The sequence below is a fragment of the Mercenaria mercenaria genome, chromosome 16, assembly GCF_021730395.1.
Source record: "Mercenaria mercenaria strain notata chromosome 16, MADL_Memer_1, whole genome shotgun sequence".
In the NCBI taxonomy this organism is placed as follows: Eukaryota; Metazoa; Mollusca; class Bivalvia; order Venerida; family Veneridae; genus Mercenaria; species Mercenaria mercenaria.
Window position 1 is genome coordinate 66,145,661 of NC_069376.1, and position 13,334 is coordinate 66,158,994.

At 36.7% G+C, this 13,334-nt stretch overlaps 1 protein-coding gene across 1 annotated transcript in view; it reads left to right on the top strand.

Moving 5' to 3' along the window:
* LOC123541360 (dihydrolipoyllysine-residue acetyltransferase component of pyruvate dehydrogenase complex, mitochondrial-like) overlaps positions 1-7,501 on the top strand; it is a 28,626-nt gene extending 21,125 nt beyond the window's left edge. Inside the window, exons 9-11 of the mRNA XM_053527312.1 lie at positions 1,056-1,136; positions 4,218-4,357; positions 5,140-7,501. Coding sequence (XP_053383287.1) covers positions 1,056-1,136; positions 4,218-4,357; positions 5,140-5,269 — 351 coding nt within the window. The 3' untranslated portion in view covers positions 5,270-7,501. The remainder of the gene's footprint in view (positions 1-1,055; positions 1,137-4,217; positions 4,358-5,139) is intronic.
* Positions 7,502-13,334: the final 5,833 nt, after the last annotated feature.

Below are 13,334 nucleotides of genomic sequence, written 5' to 3' on the forward strand. Positions count from 1 at the left end.
TGTTAAGTTGTGACTGCACGAACCTTGCCCTCAGCCATGTTCAAGATATCTTACCTGTGTTCTCTTAAGGAAACTGTCCTTTTAAGTTCAAATGTACATGTTAAACAGCAACACCTGGTGCCAAACCACTCGAAGACAATATTTCGTTCCAGTTAAACCTCAAGCTCATATTTCAATTAACTGCATTTAATTTTAAAAGAATTTAAGCTAAGCTTGTTACAGTAAGCATATCCCATTCAAAATAAATTCTTTAGTCAGGATCAAAGTATCATACATTTATTATATACTCTTTAATTAAACATTTGTTTTCTGTTAAATTGATTTTGACTAATGAAATTATTTGCTTCTTATTAACATCCTTTCACTTTTTGCTGGATATATCTTTTTGCCATTCCTCACCACAAACCCTTTCGGCGGGGGATACCAATTCATCGAATTTGCTTGTTGATATGGGTTTTGAAACCTTTCTTGGAGTTTGGAATTCTTAAGGTGGCTTATGGAAGGTCGTTGGTTTTATAATTGCCCATGCCTGAAATAATGTTCCGAGTGGCCTCTGGGGTCTTCCTCCACCACCAGAAGCTGGCAAAACTTAATTGTCAGTGTGACTAAACCAAAGAAAATAAAGAGTCACAGTTACATCAGTTCAAATAAACATAATTGATAAAGTGACAATTTTTGTTTACATTATTTAGTGTTTTTGTATGGAGTGGATGATGACTGAATTATAATTTATAACAGTACACATTTGAAGGGAAGTCAAGTCATTCTTTGTCTTCATGATGCAGGCTGAATATTTATTTAATGCTGGTTGTACAGTTTTTTTAAATACAATAACATTACCATTAGGCATACCCTGTCTTTGACTGTGTCAGCTTGTTAAACAAATGAAAACTGTTTTAAGGTTACAGAAAGTAGTGTTGGACAAAGTTCCCATAAGAAATAAAAAAAAAAAACAAAAAAAAACAAACTGGATTTTGTCCACCTTGGTCAAATTGATAGTCCATATTTTCAGAAAGTATGCTCAAACTAAATGGAATTTTTGTTATACTGTGCAGGGTCTATCACAGATAGGAGAAGATGTTGGTATATTAGCATCAAAGGCCAGAGATGGCAAGTTACAACCACATGAATTCCAGGTCAGTAAGGCTGTGTTTAATATCCTCTTAAAAGATTGTAAATTTTATTGTAGTGAAAGAATCAAAATTAAGAAAAGTTTTGAATACTTAAAACATTTGATAAAATGGCAGCTATTTTGTTTCCATGTCAATGTATATGATCCTTTTTATGCCCCCACCACTTTGTGGGGGGGCATAATTATAGATTTGCTCTTGTCTGTCCGTCCTTCCGTCCGTCCGTCCGTCCTTCCGAAAATGTTGTGTCGTGCGTAGCTCTGGAAGTATTTGACGTAGAGTCACAAAACTTTACAGGAATGTTGGTCAGCATGTGTAGTTGTGCACCTGGGGTTTCGCGTCCGGATTCATTCAGTCCTGTAGAAGTTATGGCCCCTGACTTTGTAAAAATTGGTCATTTTAATGTTGTGTCGCGCCTAGCTCCAAAAGTATATGACCTAGAGTCACAAAACTTTACAGGCATGTTGGTCAGCATGTGTAGTTGTGCACCTGGGGTTTCACATCCGGATTCATCCAGTCATGTAGGAGTTATGGCCCCTGACTTAGTAAAAAATTGGTCATTTTAATGTTGTGACGCGCATAGCTCCAGAAGTATTTGACCTACAGTCACCAAAGTTTACAGGAATGTTGGTCAGCATGTGCAGTTGTGCACCTGGGATTTCGCGTCCGGATTCATCCAGTCATGTAGGAGTTATGGCCCCTGACTTAGTAAAAAATTGGTCATTTTAATGTTGTGTCGCGCATAGCTCCAAAAGTATTTGACCTAGAATCACCAAAGTTTACAGGAATGTTGGTCAGCATATGCAGTTGTGCACCTGGGGTTTCGCGTCCGGATTCATTCAGTCGTGTAGGAGTTATAGCCACTGACTTAGTTAAAAATGGGTCAATTTAATGTTGTGTCGTGCGTAGCTCCAAAAGTATTTGACCTAGAGTCACCAAAGTTTACAGGAATGTTGGTCAGCATGTGCAGTTGTGCACCTGGGGTTTCGCATCTGGATTCATTCAGTATTGTAGGAGTTCTGGCCCCTGACCTGGGAAAAAATTGTCATTTTTGGCCCCTGACCTGGGAAAAAATTGTCATTTTAATGTCATGTAGTGGGGGCATCTGTGTCCCATGGACACATTTCTAGTTTAAAACAATATTGCTGTTGTTGTGTTTAAGTCTCCTCCCCACCCTCTTGGGAAGACATATTGTTTTTGCCCTGTCCGTCCGTCCGTACGTCACACTTCATTTCCAATCAATAACTAGAGAACCATTTAACCTAGAATCTTCAAACTTCATAGGGTGGCAGGGCTGCTGGAGTAGACGACCCCTATTGTTTTTGGCGCCACTCCATCAAAGGTCAAGGTCACAGGGGCCTGAACATTGAAAACCATTTCTGATCAAAAACTTGAGAAACACTTGACCCAGAATGTTGAAACTTCGTAGGATGATTGATCTGCAAAGTAGATGGCCCCTATTGATTTTGGGGTCACTCTATTTAAGGTCAAGGTCACAGGGGCATGAACATGGATAACCGTTTCTGCTCAGTAACTTGAGAACCACTTGACCCAGAATGTTGAAACTTCATAGGATGATTGGTCATGCAGGGTAGATGACCACTATTGATTTTGGGGTCACTCTGTTAAAGGTCAAGGTCACAGGGGCCTGGACATGGAAAACAGTTTCTGGTCAGTAACTTGAGAACCACTTGACCCAGAATGTTGAAACTTCATAGGATGATTGGACATGCAAACTAAATGACCCCTATTGATTTTGGGGTCACTCTATTAAAGGTCAAGTTCACAGGGGCCTGAACATGGAAAACCATTTCCGATCAATAGCTTGAGAACCACTTGACCCAGAATGTTGAAACTTCATAGGGTGATTGAACATGTAGAGTAGATGACCCCTATTGTTTTTGGGTCACTCTATTAAAGCTCAAGGTCACAGGAACCGGGTCATGTAAAATCATTTCTGGACAGTAACTTGAGAACCACTTGCCTCAGCATATTGAAACTTCATAGAATGATTGGACATACAGAGTAGTTGACCTCTATTGATTTTTGGGTCACTCTGTTAAAGGTCAAGGTTACAGGGGACATAAAATGGAAATCCTTGAGAACACTTTGACCCAGAACCTTCAAACTTCATAGGGTGATAGGACTTACAAAGTAGATGCATGGCCCCTATTGTTTTTTCGGGTGACTCCATCAAAAGTCAAGGTCACAGGAAGCAGAACACAGAAAATTCTTTCCAATCAGTAACTTGAGAACCACTTGACCCAGAGTGTTGAAACTTCATAGTATGATTGATCATGCAAAGGAGATGGCCCCTATTGATTTTGGGGTCACTCTGATAAAGGTAAAGGTCACAGGGACCTGAACATGGAAAACCATTTCTGGTCAGTAACTTGATAACCACTTGACCCAGAATGTTGAATAAATAGGATGATTGGACATGCAGAGTAGATGACCCCTATTGATTTTGGGGTCACTTTGTTAAAAGTCAAGGTCACAGGGGCCTGAACATGGAAAACCATTTCCGATCAATAGCTTGAGAACCACTTGACCAAGAATGTTGAAACTTCATAGGATGATTGAACATGCAGAGTAGATGACCCCTACTGATTTTTGGGTCACTCTATTAAAGGTCGAGGTCACAGGGGCCTGGTCATGTAAAAGCATTTCCAGACAGTAACTTGAGAACCACTTGACCCAGAGTGTTGAAACTTAATAGGATGATTGAACATGCAGAGTAGATGACCTCTATTTACTTTGGGGTCACTTGGTCATATGTCAAGACCACAGGAGCCTGAACAATAACTAGAGAACCACTAGGCCTAGAATGTTGAAACTTAGTGGGATGACTGGACATACCAAGTAGATGGTCCATATTGCAGCCAACCACCGATGTCTCTTTGACTTTCGCTCCTGTCCCCTTTTGACTTCTTGCCTGTACGACTATGCATTGGTGGAGACATGCACTTTTTTACAAAAGCGTCTTCTAGTTTTCATCTAGTTTCAGTCTGTTGTATAGATGTATTGTGTGTATTTAAACTATGTCTAAATAGATGAATTTCAGTGTCAGTTTTGTCAATGTTTCAGGGCGGTACATTCACAATCTCAAATCTAGGTATGTTTGGAATCAAGTCATTTTCAGCAGTGATCAATCCTCCACAGGCGTGTATTCTGGCTGTAGGCGGGGCCGAAAAGAGATTAGTTGTGGATGAAGACAGTGACTCAGGGTAGGTTAATGCACCTATAGATACATTGTAATTACAGTCCAAATGCATAAGAGTGAAAATACTCTAATTGTTTATAAAAAGCACTTTGAACTGTTCAGCTCTAACCCCTTAGTCTATTAATCCATCTGTCTCCAGTCATTCATAAATGGTGCATTTTGCCATAACATAGAAAATACAAGGGATTTTTTCATGAAACTTTTACATAGGTAGAAGACAGAATATATCTAATAGATAGATCTTATTATTTTATCCCTTGATCCATTGGTCTACCTGTCTGTCTGTCTACCCATCAGTCAAAAAAGATAGATCCTGCATTAACTAAAAGTACAAGATATCTTTTCGTGAAACCTTGCTTACAGATGGTTTGTAATTTGGAGAATAAGCAAATCATTCAAATAAGTTCCTTTGTATAAAATCGGCGATATATGACCATTTTGTGTCGATTCGCTGTAAAACTCACTCACTCACTCTTTGTAAAAAAATGTTGTTGACACAGCAACAAGCATGACAAATACCCCTTCCGGAAGTTGGCTGTAATTGCTTGTCAGACTAATCTTTTTTAAATTAAAAAGTTATGTAGTATAATACACTCTAGACCGCTTCATTTTTTCACATTCAAGTTATTTTATGCTTCCAAAGTTCTGAAAATACAAAATTGTCAGCTAACGATACAGAAGATACATAACATTTACTGTATATTCAAATGTGTAAATAAAGACTAACACTTTCTAGCATACCCAGATATGTTTTTATAAAGACTGGTGTGACTTTATATTTCACAGATACTCTGAAGCGACAGTGATGTCAGTGACACTAAGTTGTGACCACCGTGTTGTAGACGGTGCTGTAGGTGCCCAGTGGTTAGCACAGTTCCGCAAATATCTAGAAAACCCGTCAACCATGTTGTTATGAGGAAATCATCTCAAATTGTAGACCCTACATTTTAACAAATTTTTGTTTTATAAGTGCTACTAGAAAGATTTATTAGTATGAAATTGGAGTAAGTTTTTGTTACAAGTGTGTTCCAAAGTTGTAGATGTTTGTGCTGCAATGAATTGAGAACAAATTAAACATTGTTTTTAAATATATTTAATTGAAGTATAGGTAATTCTCATTGTCACGGAAAGGAAGGAATATATTTATAGATTGTAGATTTCATGCTTTATGTGAATATTTGGGATATGGTCATACCTGTGCAAAGACCGCCAGGCTGGAAAGACCAGTAATTTCAGTTTGCAGGGTGTTTAAAAGTCTAAATAATGAACATTTGCCAGTATAGTTGAAGGTCTTTGACGGAGATATTGAGCATTACATTAAATGGTCACTGTCAGTATATAAAAGACCATATTTAGTTATGGTATCCTGAAAAATGCCAGAATAGACCTGAATAAAAGCATTTTCAGACTGTTGAGTATGAATTATGCTGACTGGGGTTGACCTTATCTTTTAAAGTGGCACTACTCTAGATTTATGCTAACATTTCTGAAATAAAGACCATATGTAGGTGGTTTAGTAAATGTAAATAGTTCAAAAAATGATTCAGTGTGTTCTAGGCAGTGTCATACACTTGCTTAGTCTATAAAATATGTAGAAGAGCTCTCTGCAGAGCCTACCCTGCAATAAAAATAAGCTGTAGAATAGAATGTATTAATGGAAATTTGTTTAACAGTAACTTATACAATAGATAGGGAGAAAATATTTCTTCATATGTTATTAGCATTGAACAAAAAAAACTGACAACACAACACTGCCATTTTATTGCAAAACAAAAGTATGCAAGGTCTAAGTGTAGTTTATCATTTTGAAAGGAGTCTAGATCCAGTTAGTGAAATTTTCTTATAAACAGATGAAGTTCTATGAAATTTACAGTCAAACCTGTGTGAAAGACCACCTAGGAATAGACTGGTAGGTTCATTTCCATCTAGAGCTTTAATTGTTTGAATAACAACATAAAGGGGCCACATTTTAGCTATCTTAAGCATGGTCTGTATATATATGTTGGACTGCACATCTCTACATTTTAAGTATGTGATTTATGTAAATATGCATAAATTTATAAATGTCAAATCTCCTGTACATAGTCTAGCATGTAGTCATTCTTTTACTTTTAAAGTTGAAACAAGATTTCAAGTTTGTTTAATTATAAGCTGAATGTTATGAACTTACAAATTTACATTTTTGCTTATTGTAATTTTTCTCTTTCATGGACCTTGATTTATTAACGGCAGATTTTTACATTGTAGAAAAAAATATTTAAAACTTCTGTTTTATTTCGTTATTGTTTATAATGGAGACCTATATACATGTAACCTCAGTTATTAACACGCCCAAACACTAAACATTTAGTTACTGTCCCAGTATACACAGATCTTTAGAATAAACTTCTCAAGAACAAGAACCTCTACAACACACACTCTTTCTAGCAGTGAACAACCTTCTAGAGGTTATATGTATGACTGTGTAAGGAGATGTTGGTTTTTCAGTCGTTAGTTGGTCTTAATGGAATGTTGTTATTCAACTTTCAAGACTACTGAATATCTGTAATATACATGTATTCTATGCATACACAATACATTATGGGAGATGTTGCAAAATAGTACCATGAATTCTGGTAGTAAAGATGTTACTGATAGTGAAGTAAACTGAAGAAATGTTTTATCTAAAATGTTTTATTGGGTATTACCATAAGATTTCTTTATATGTGCTGAGAACGTTTAAATGCATGTTTTTGGAATGAAGATGTTAAATATATTGTTTGCAAATGCTGTATCATTTGATTTACTCCTGTATTTTTTGTCTGATAAAAATTTAAGCTTATTACTATGAAACGTATATCAGCATATTTCAGATGAAACTGTTACTTGAAATTATGATTTTGAATTTTGTTTCATTATACCTGAGTAAGAGTCTTTTCAGATAATCTATGATTTGAATGAACGAAGTAACCTGTTTTCCTCCCCTTGCAGTATAAATGCTACTCCTGTTCTATTTTATATTTCAGTTACAGGTTTACTCTATTTATAAAATATTTTTATTTGGCTATATTGTATTGATATTGTGAGATTGAACTGAAACTGATGGTAGATTTTTGTTAAGTTTGCTTTAACTGGATTTGATAAAGTAATAAACTCGTTAAAACAGTTATTTCTTGTGATTATATCTCCTCCATAGACACAAAAGTGACAGTAAGGTGAATATCATGAGGTTCAGTTCAGCAGATTACAAGGTAGTTAAGATCGGTCTTTATAATACTGTATACATGTAGTAAAATCTATAAGAAAATCCTTTGAAATCATAGAACACAACCAAGAATAATGAGTCTGCTAATAAGAGTTGAAAAATAGGCAGCTACCCTAACACCCTCTAGCACCGGTTGAAGATGAAGTTACACAAAGTTCAGTCTATGTATTTAGCTTGCCTGAACAGCGCGAGCTATTGTGATGAAGCTGTGTCTGCTCTCATTTTTAGCTCATCTGATTTTTTGAAAAAAAATGATGAGTTATTGTCATCACTTGAGCGGTTGTCGGCGTCGGCGTTGCCTGGTTAAGTTTTATGTTTAGGTCAGCTTTTCTCCTAAACTATCAAAGCTATTGCTTTGAAACTTGGAATACTTGTTCACCATCATAAGCTGACCCTGTATAGCAAGAAACATAACTCCATCTTGCTTTTTGCAAGATTTATGGCCCCTTTTGGACTTACTAAATATCAGATTTCTTGGTTAAGGTTTATGTTTAGGTCAACTTTTCTCCTAAACTATCAAAGCTATTGCTTTGAAACTTGGAATACTTGTTCACCATCATAAGCTGACCCTGTACAGCAAGAAACATAACTCCATCCTGCTTTTTGCAAGATTTATGGCCCCTTTTGGACTTAGAAAATATCAGATTTCTTGGTTAAGTTTTATGTTTAGGTCAACTTTTTCTCTTAAACTATCAAAGCTATTGCTTTGAAACTTGCAACACTTGTTCACCATCATAAGCTGACCCTGTACAGCAAGCAACATAACTCCATCCTGCTTTTTACAATAATTATTGCCCCTTTTGGACTTAGAAAATCATTTTCTTGGTTGAGTATTATGTTTAAGTCAACTTTTCTCATAAACTATCAAAGCTATTGCTTTAAAACTTGCAACAGTTTTTCACCATCATAAGTGGACACTGTACATCAAGAAACATAACTCTATCCTGCTTTTTGCAAGAATGATGGCCCTTTTTACACTTAGAAAATCATGGGTAGGACAATATTTCTATTATACAAAAAAAATCAGATGAGCGTCGGCACCCGCAAGGCGGTGCTCTTGTTTATCCTACTTACCATGGCGTTGGCGCCACATCATGGTTAAGTTTTTCATACTAGTCCACATTTTGACGAAACCTTCTGACATATAGCTTTGAAACTTTCAACACTTGTGTACCATCTCCTTATCCAGTTTTAGGCAAGATACATCATACATAACTCTTATCAAGGATTTTGCCTGAATTATTGCCCCTTTTAATGTACAAATCTTGGTTAAGTTTTTCGTATATGTCTCATGAACCACTTGATGGATCATCTCAAAACTTAGTCTGTAGCATCCTTGTAATGCCCTCTCTTAAGATTCCTTCAAATGTTTCTGCTTGATCGATTTAAGCGGCTGCCAGAGCTATAAGTAGAAAAAATCTTTAACTTCTGATGAACCACATCACCAAACTTGGTCTTTAGATTCCGTATAGGTCCTCTCCTATGTGTTTTCAAACTGTTCCACTTGACTAAAATACGGAAATGTTTATAAGACTTCTCATGAATCCCTAGATGGAATATCACCAAATTTTTATGCCCCCGGCATCTACTGATGCGGGAGGCATATAGTGATTGTCCTGTCCGTCCGTACGAGGTTAACCAAATGGGACCGTTTCGTCTAGCATCAATACCCCTTACTCGAATGACTTGATACTAATGCAGATGTAACCTGTGACCATTCCTCATCTTCAGACATCACCTGACCTCAGTTTGACCTTGACCTTTACCTCATTTTGGACTTAGGTTGCTTTATATGGGCCATCTCTTGGTTAACCAAATATAACTGTGGTCATATCATAATGGTCAATAACTTCAAATTGCCCCTCGGCCCTCGCCGCTTTGATTTTGAAACCTCAGTTGAATTCTTTCATTTGAGGAAGCCATCATGCTGGCTAATGGAAGGTCTGTGGTTCTTTCAGAGTACCCATACATGCTCTCAGTTATATGCAAAGGTGCACATGAGGTCGTCCACCATCAAAAGCAGGAAAGCAGCCATATAATCTATATATATCTATATATTGTTGGGTTGATGTAACAACCACCTCCCCCTTCCTCTGTAGAAGTTAATTTAAAACCTGTTTAAAATTGTAAATAAAAATATCTACTGTTGTAGGGAGGTTTTTGTCTTTAAAAGATGGTAAACTGTACTTCAGACTAAGGAAATGAGTGCTTCTGTAAGCTGCTTCAGTCAAACAAAGATGTTTATTTTTATGCTCCCGGCATCTACTGATGCGGGAGGCATATAGTGATTGTCCTGTCCGTCCGTCTGTTCAGACGTTCTTCCGTCCGTACGAGGTTAACCAAATGGGACCGTTTCGTCTAGCATCAATACCGCTTACAAGAATGAATTGATACTAATACAGATGTAACCTGTGACCATTTCTCATCTTCAAACATCACCTGACCTCAGTTTGACCTTGACCTCATTTTGGACTTAGGTTGCTTTGTATCGACAAGGATGCCACCGGGGGCATCAAGCGTTTATTGAACGCAGCTCCTTGTTTTTGCTGCATCCTTACAAGGTCATCTCTCAGTTGTGTTCAAATGGTTTCGCTTGACTGATTTTAGGGACCGTCAGAGCTAATTCATTCTTGTAAGCGGTATTGATGCTAGAGAAAAAAGCTTTAAACAACTTCTGATGATGACCCATTTAATGGATCATCACCAAACTTAGTCTATCCCTTACTTGTAAGGTCATATCTCAGCTTCGTTCAAATGGTTTTGCTTGACAGTTTTAGGGGCCGCCAGAGCTAAAAATCAAAAAACCGTGAACGACTTCTTCTCGTGAACCACATGATGGAACATTCACTGAAAATGAGTTTCTATCAATAACAGGGGAGCGTTTAGGCTCACAGCTGCCAAACTTGAGTATGATTGAATGTAATTATTGGATGACCTCTATTGTTTTTGGACGCAGTAGGTCAAAATTATAGTGACCTCAAGCATCTTTTGGACGTAGGAATGTCAAATGCCATGGAATGATATTGTGTGACAAATTCATGACTAGTATTGGTTTGGAGGTCAGAATGTCAAGGTTGGAGTGGCATTAGGTCTGCAATTTGTTAACGTTTTACACCTACAGCCAACATAAAACCTGAATAATGGTCGATGTTTAACTCTCACTATGTGTACCATTTATTATGTGTACCACTTACCACGAGTACCACGGTACCAGGTACTATGTAAATAACTTCTTCTGCCAGTCATAGAAGATGTTCGGCATTTTCTTTACAAGCAATACGAGGGTTCAACGCAATAAGGGCGTATCTACATATAATAATTATATGTAGATACGCCCTTGTTGCGTTGAACCCTTGAATAAAGATAACTGTACATACAGTTTAGGAATATAAATTCTAATGTCGAAGACGTTCAGTTATAAGAATATCGGAAAACTAGATATTTGATTCGCAGTTGTGTTGTTACATTTGAAATTGATTCATCGAACAAAATATAACGCACACAGTAAGTTGTCAACCGATCCCAAGAATTGAATTTGAGATCTTAACATCATTGCCTGCTGTTCTTCTTTCTGAACAGATCGAAATTTTGAAAAATGTTTAATTTAAAAAGCTTTGATATTTCTTGGGTAATTTAAGAAGCAAACAACCAGGGATAATAAAACAATTTTGCTATCTCTGAGTTGCTCATCCGAATGTATGTCCCTTAAAAATACTTGGCGAATAATTTTAAATGAGAAAAAGAAAATGTTCTTTATCTGTGCTGAAAAGCAATTGTGCGTCTGTAGGCCTAAACCCGGACAGGTGAAATTATATAAGATAAACACAGCATAGAATTATAGACATAATCGATCAGTTTATTCCAAAACATGAAAATAATATTGTGAAACTGGAGCCGTAATTTCCTGCAGGGTTTTACTAACATACATTATTCTAATCAGGCGTCAACTCCGTAAACAGAAAACTATACGTGTCCAAATGAAACTGTAAAATGTCCAGGTAGTTACTGTTTGCCGGTGCGTTTTGTATGCGATGGAAATATGCATTGTGAAAGAGGACATGACGAAGAAAACTGCGGTAGTAGATCATTCTTTATAGTACCAACCGTTGTTATAAGCCTAATACTTCTCACACTGTTCGTCTGTCTATTTTGGAAATAGATTTATTTATAAAAATGTAACGTGCAATGCATAAAGTATGAACCAAATTGTGTTGCACATATCATTCCAAATTAATTTTAGCTACATTTTCGTAGTTTGCAGCCAGGGCTCCACCAGCAATATTATTTACATCCAGGTTCAAAAGACTCTGATAATTGAACTCTTTTACGAGGCTTATTTTTATTGCCCAGTATGCGATTTTGTATTAAATTTGTAATTTTAAAATTATGTCACGTCCATACGTCTATTTGTAAAGTTAAGGTCAATGTTGTCAGAGATATTTGAGATATTTTACCCTGTTCTAAAACTTTTCATAGAAGTGCAGTCTTGTATACATCTCAGTATGAACATATCTGCGGATATTTCTAAATTGTATTTTGGCATTTGTAACATGTGCAAATGTTGAGTTCTGCTATAGGACGTGTATAGTAGCATGTTTTTCCACTACCGTCCATATACATACAATTGGTCTTAATTTATGTATATATAAGCAATTAACGTTAATTTTTTAATTGTTTTTCATAAATTGAATATTTTAGGTACTATCTCCACGGTGGGGAAACCAAGAATGCAACGTCATCAAAACCCAGCGCAAATGAGCTGACCACACACAAATTTACGTCGATTCAGGTCAAAAAAGTCTTGTAACTTTTTTATTACTGCAGCTTTCGACTCGAGATAAAGAGCACCGTACCCGGCCTGGAGTATACTATTCTGCGGTAGTGTTCCATATTGTACGTATAGCTTGGTTTTTGCTTGAAAACGCGAACAGTTAGCAAAGAGGGTATGAGCTGTACCACACTTTTGTCTAAGAAAGTGAGTTTTGACCGTATTTTCGTGAAATGAGGACAGATTTGACGCTCATTTAATATCAGTGACTAGCATAATAGTCAATCATTGTTTTATTTTGCTATTTTTAAGGATATCTGACGATATTTTGTTCAAAACAAACAACATTATTAAAATGAGAACATCCACACTGACGACTTTGTTGGAGAACACCCACACTATTATCATGCACTATTTAGAAAAATCTAAGACAAAACCGTTTTTGTTTTAAAATCTGACATGTAAAAAAGTAAAGTAAAAGTGATAAGTTTCACTGCATTCAATCTGCGCGTCATTCGTTATTTTGTTCGACAGTATTTATTTCTTTTTATGACATAAATTTAATAATGTCAATTTGAAAATATTGTTGCAATCCATATAGCGCGTTTGATCTATATAAATATTCAGTAGAGTAGATTCTACATGAATAAGATCGTGTTATATATAATATAATATATAACATAAAAATGGAAAAGAAAACATAATTTTTTTTCCCACCATTTTATACGCCCGTTTGGAAAACGGGACGTATTATGGGAATGCCCCTGGCGGGCAGATGGGCGCGCGGGCGGCGTCCACAGACTTTGTCCGGAACATATCTTCTACATGCATGGAGGGTTTATGATTAAACTTGGCACAATTGTTCACCACCATGAGACGGAGCGTCATGCGCAAGAACCAGGTCCCTAGGTCTAAGGTCAAGGTCACACTTGGAGGTCGAAGGTCAAATTCATGAATGACTTTGTCCGG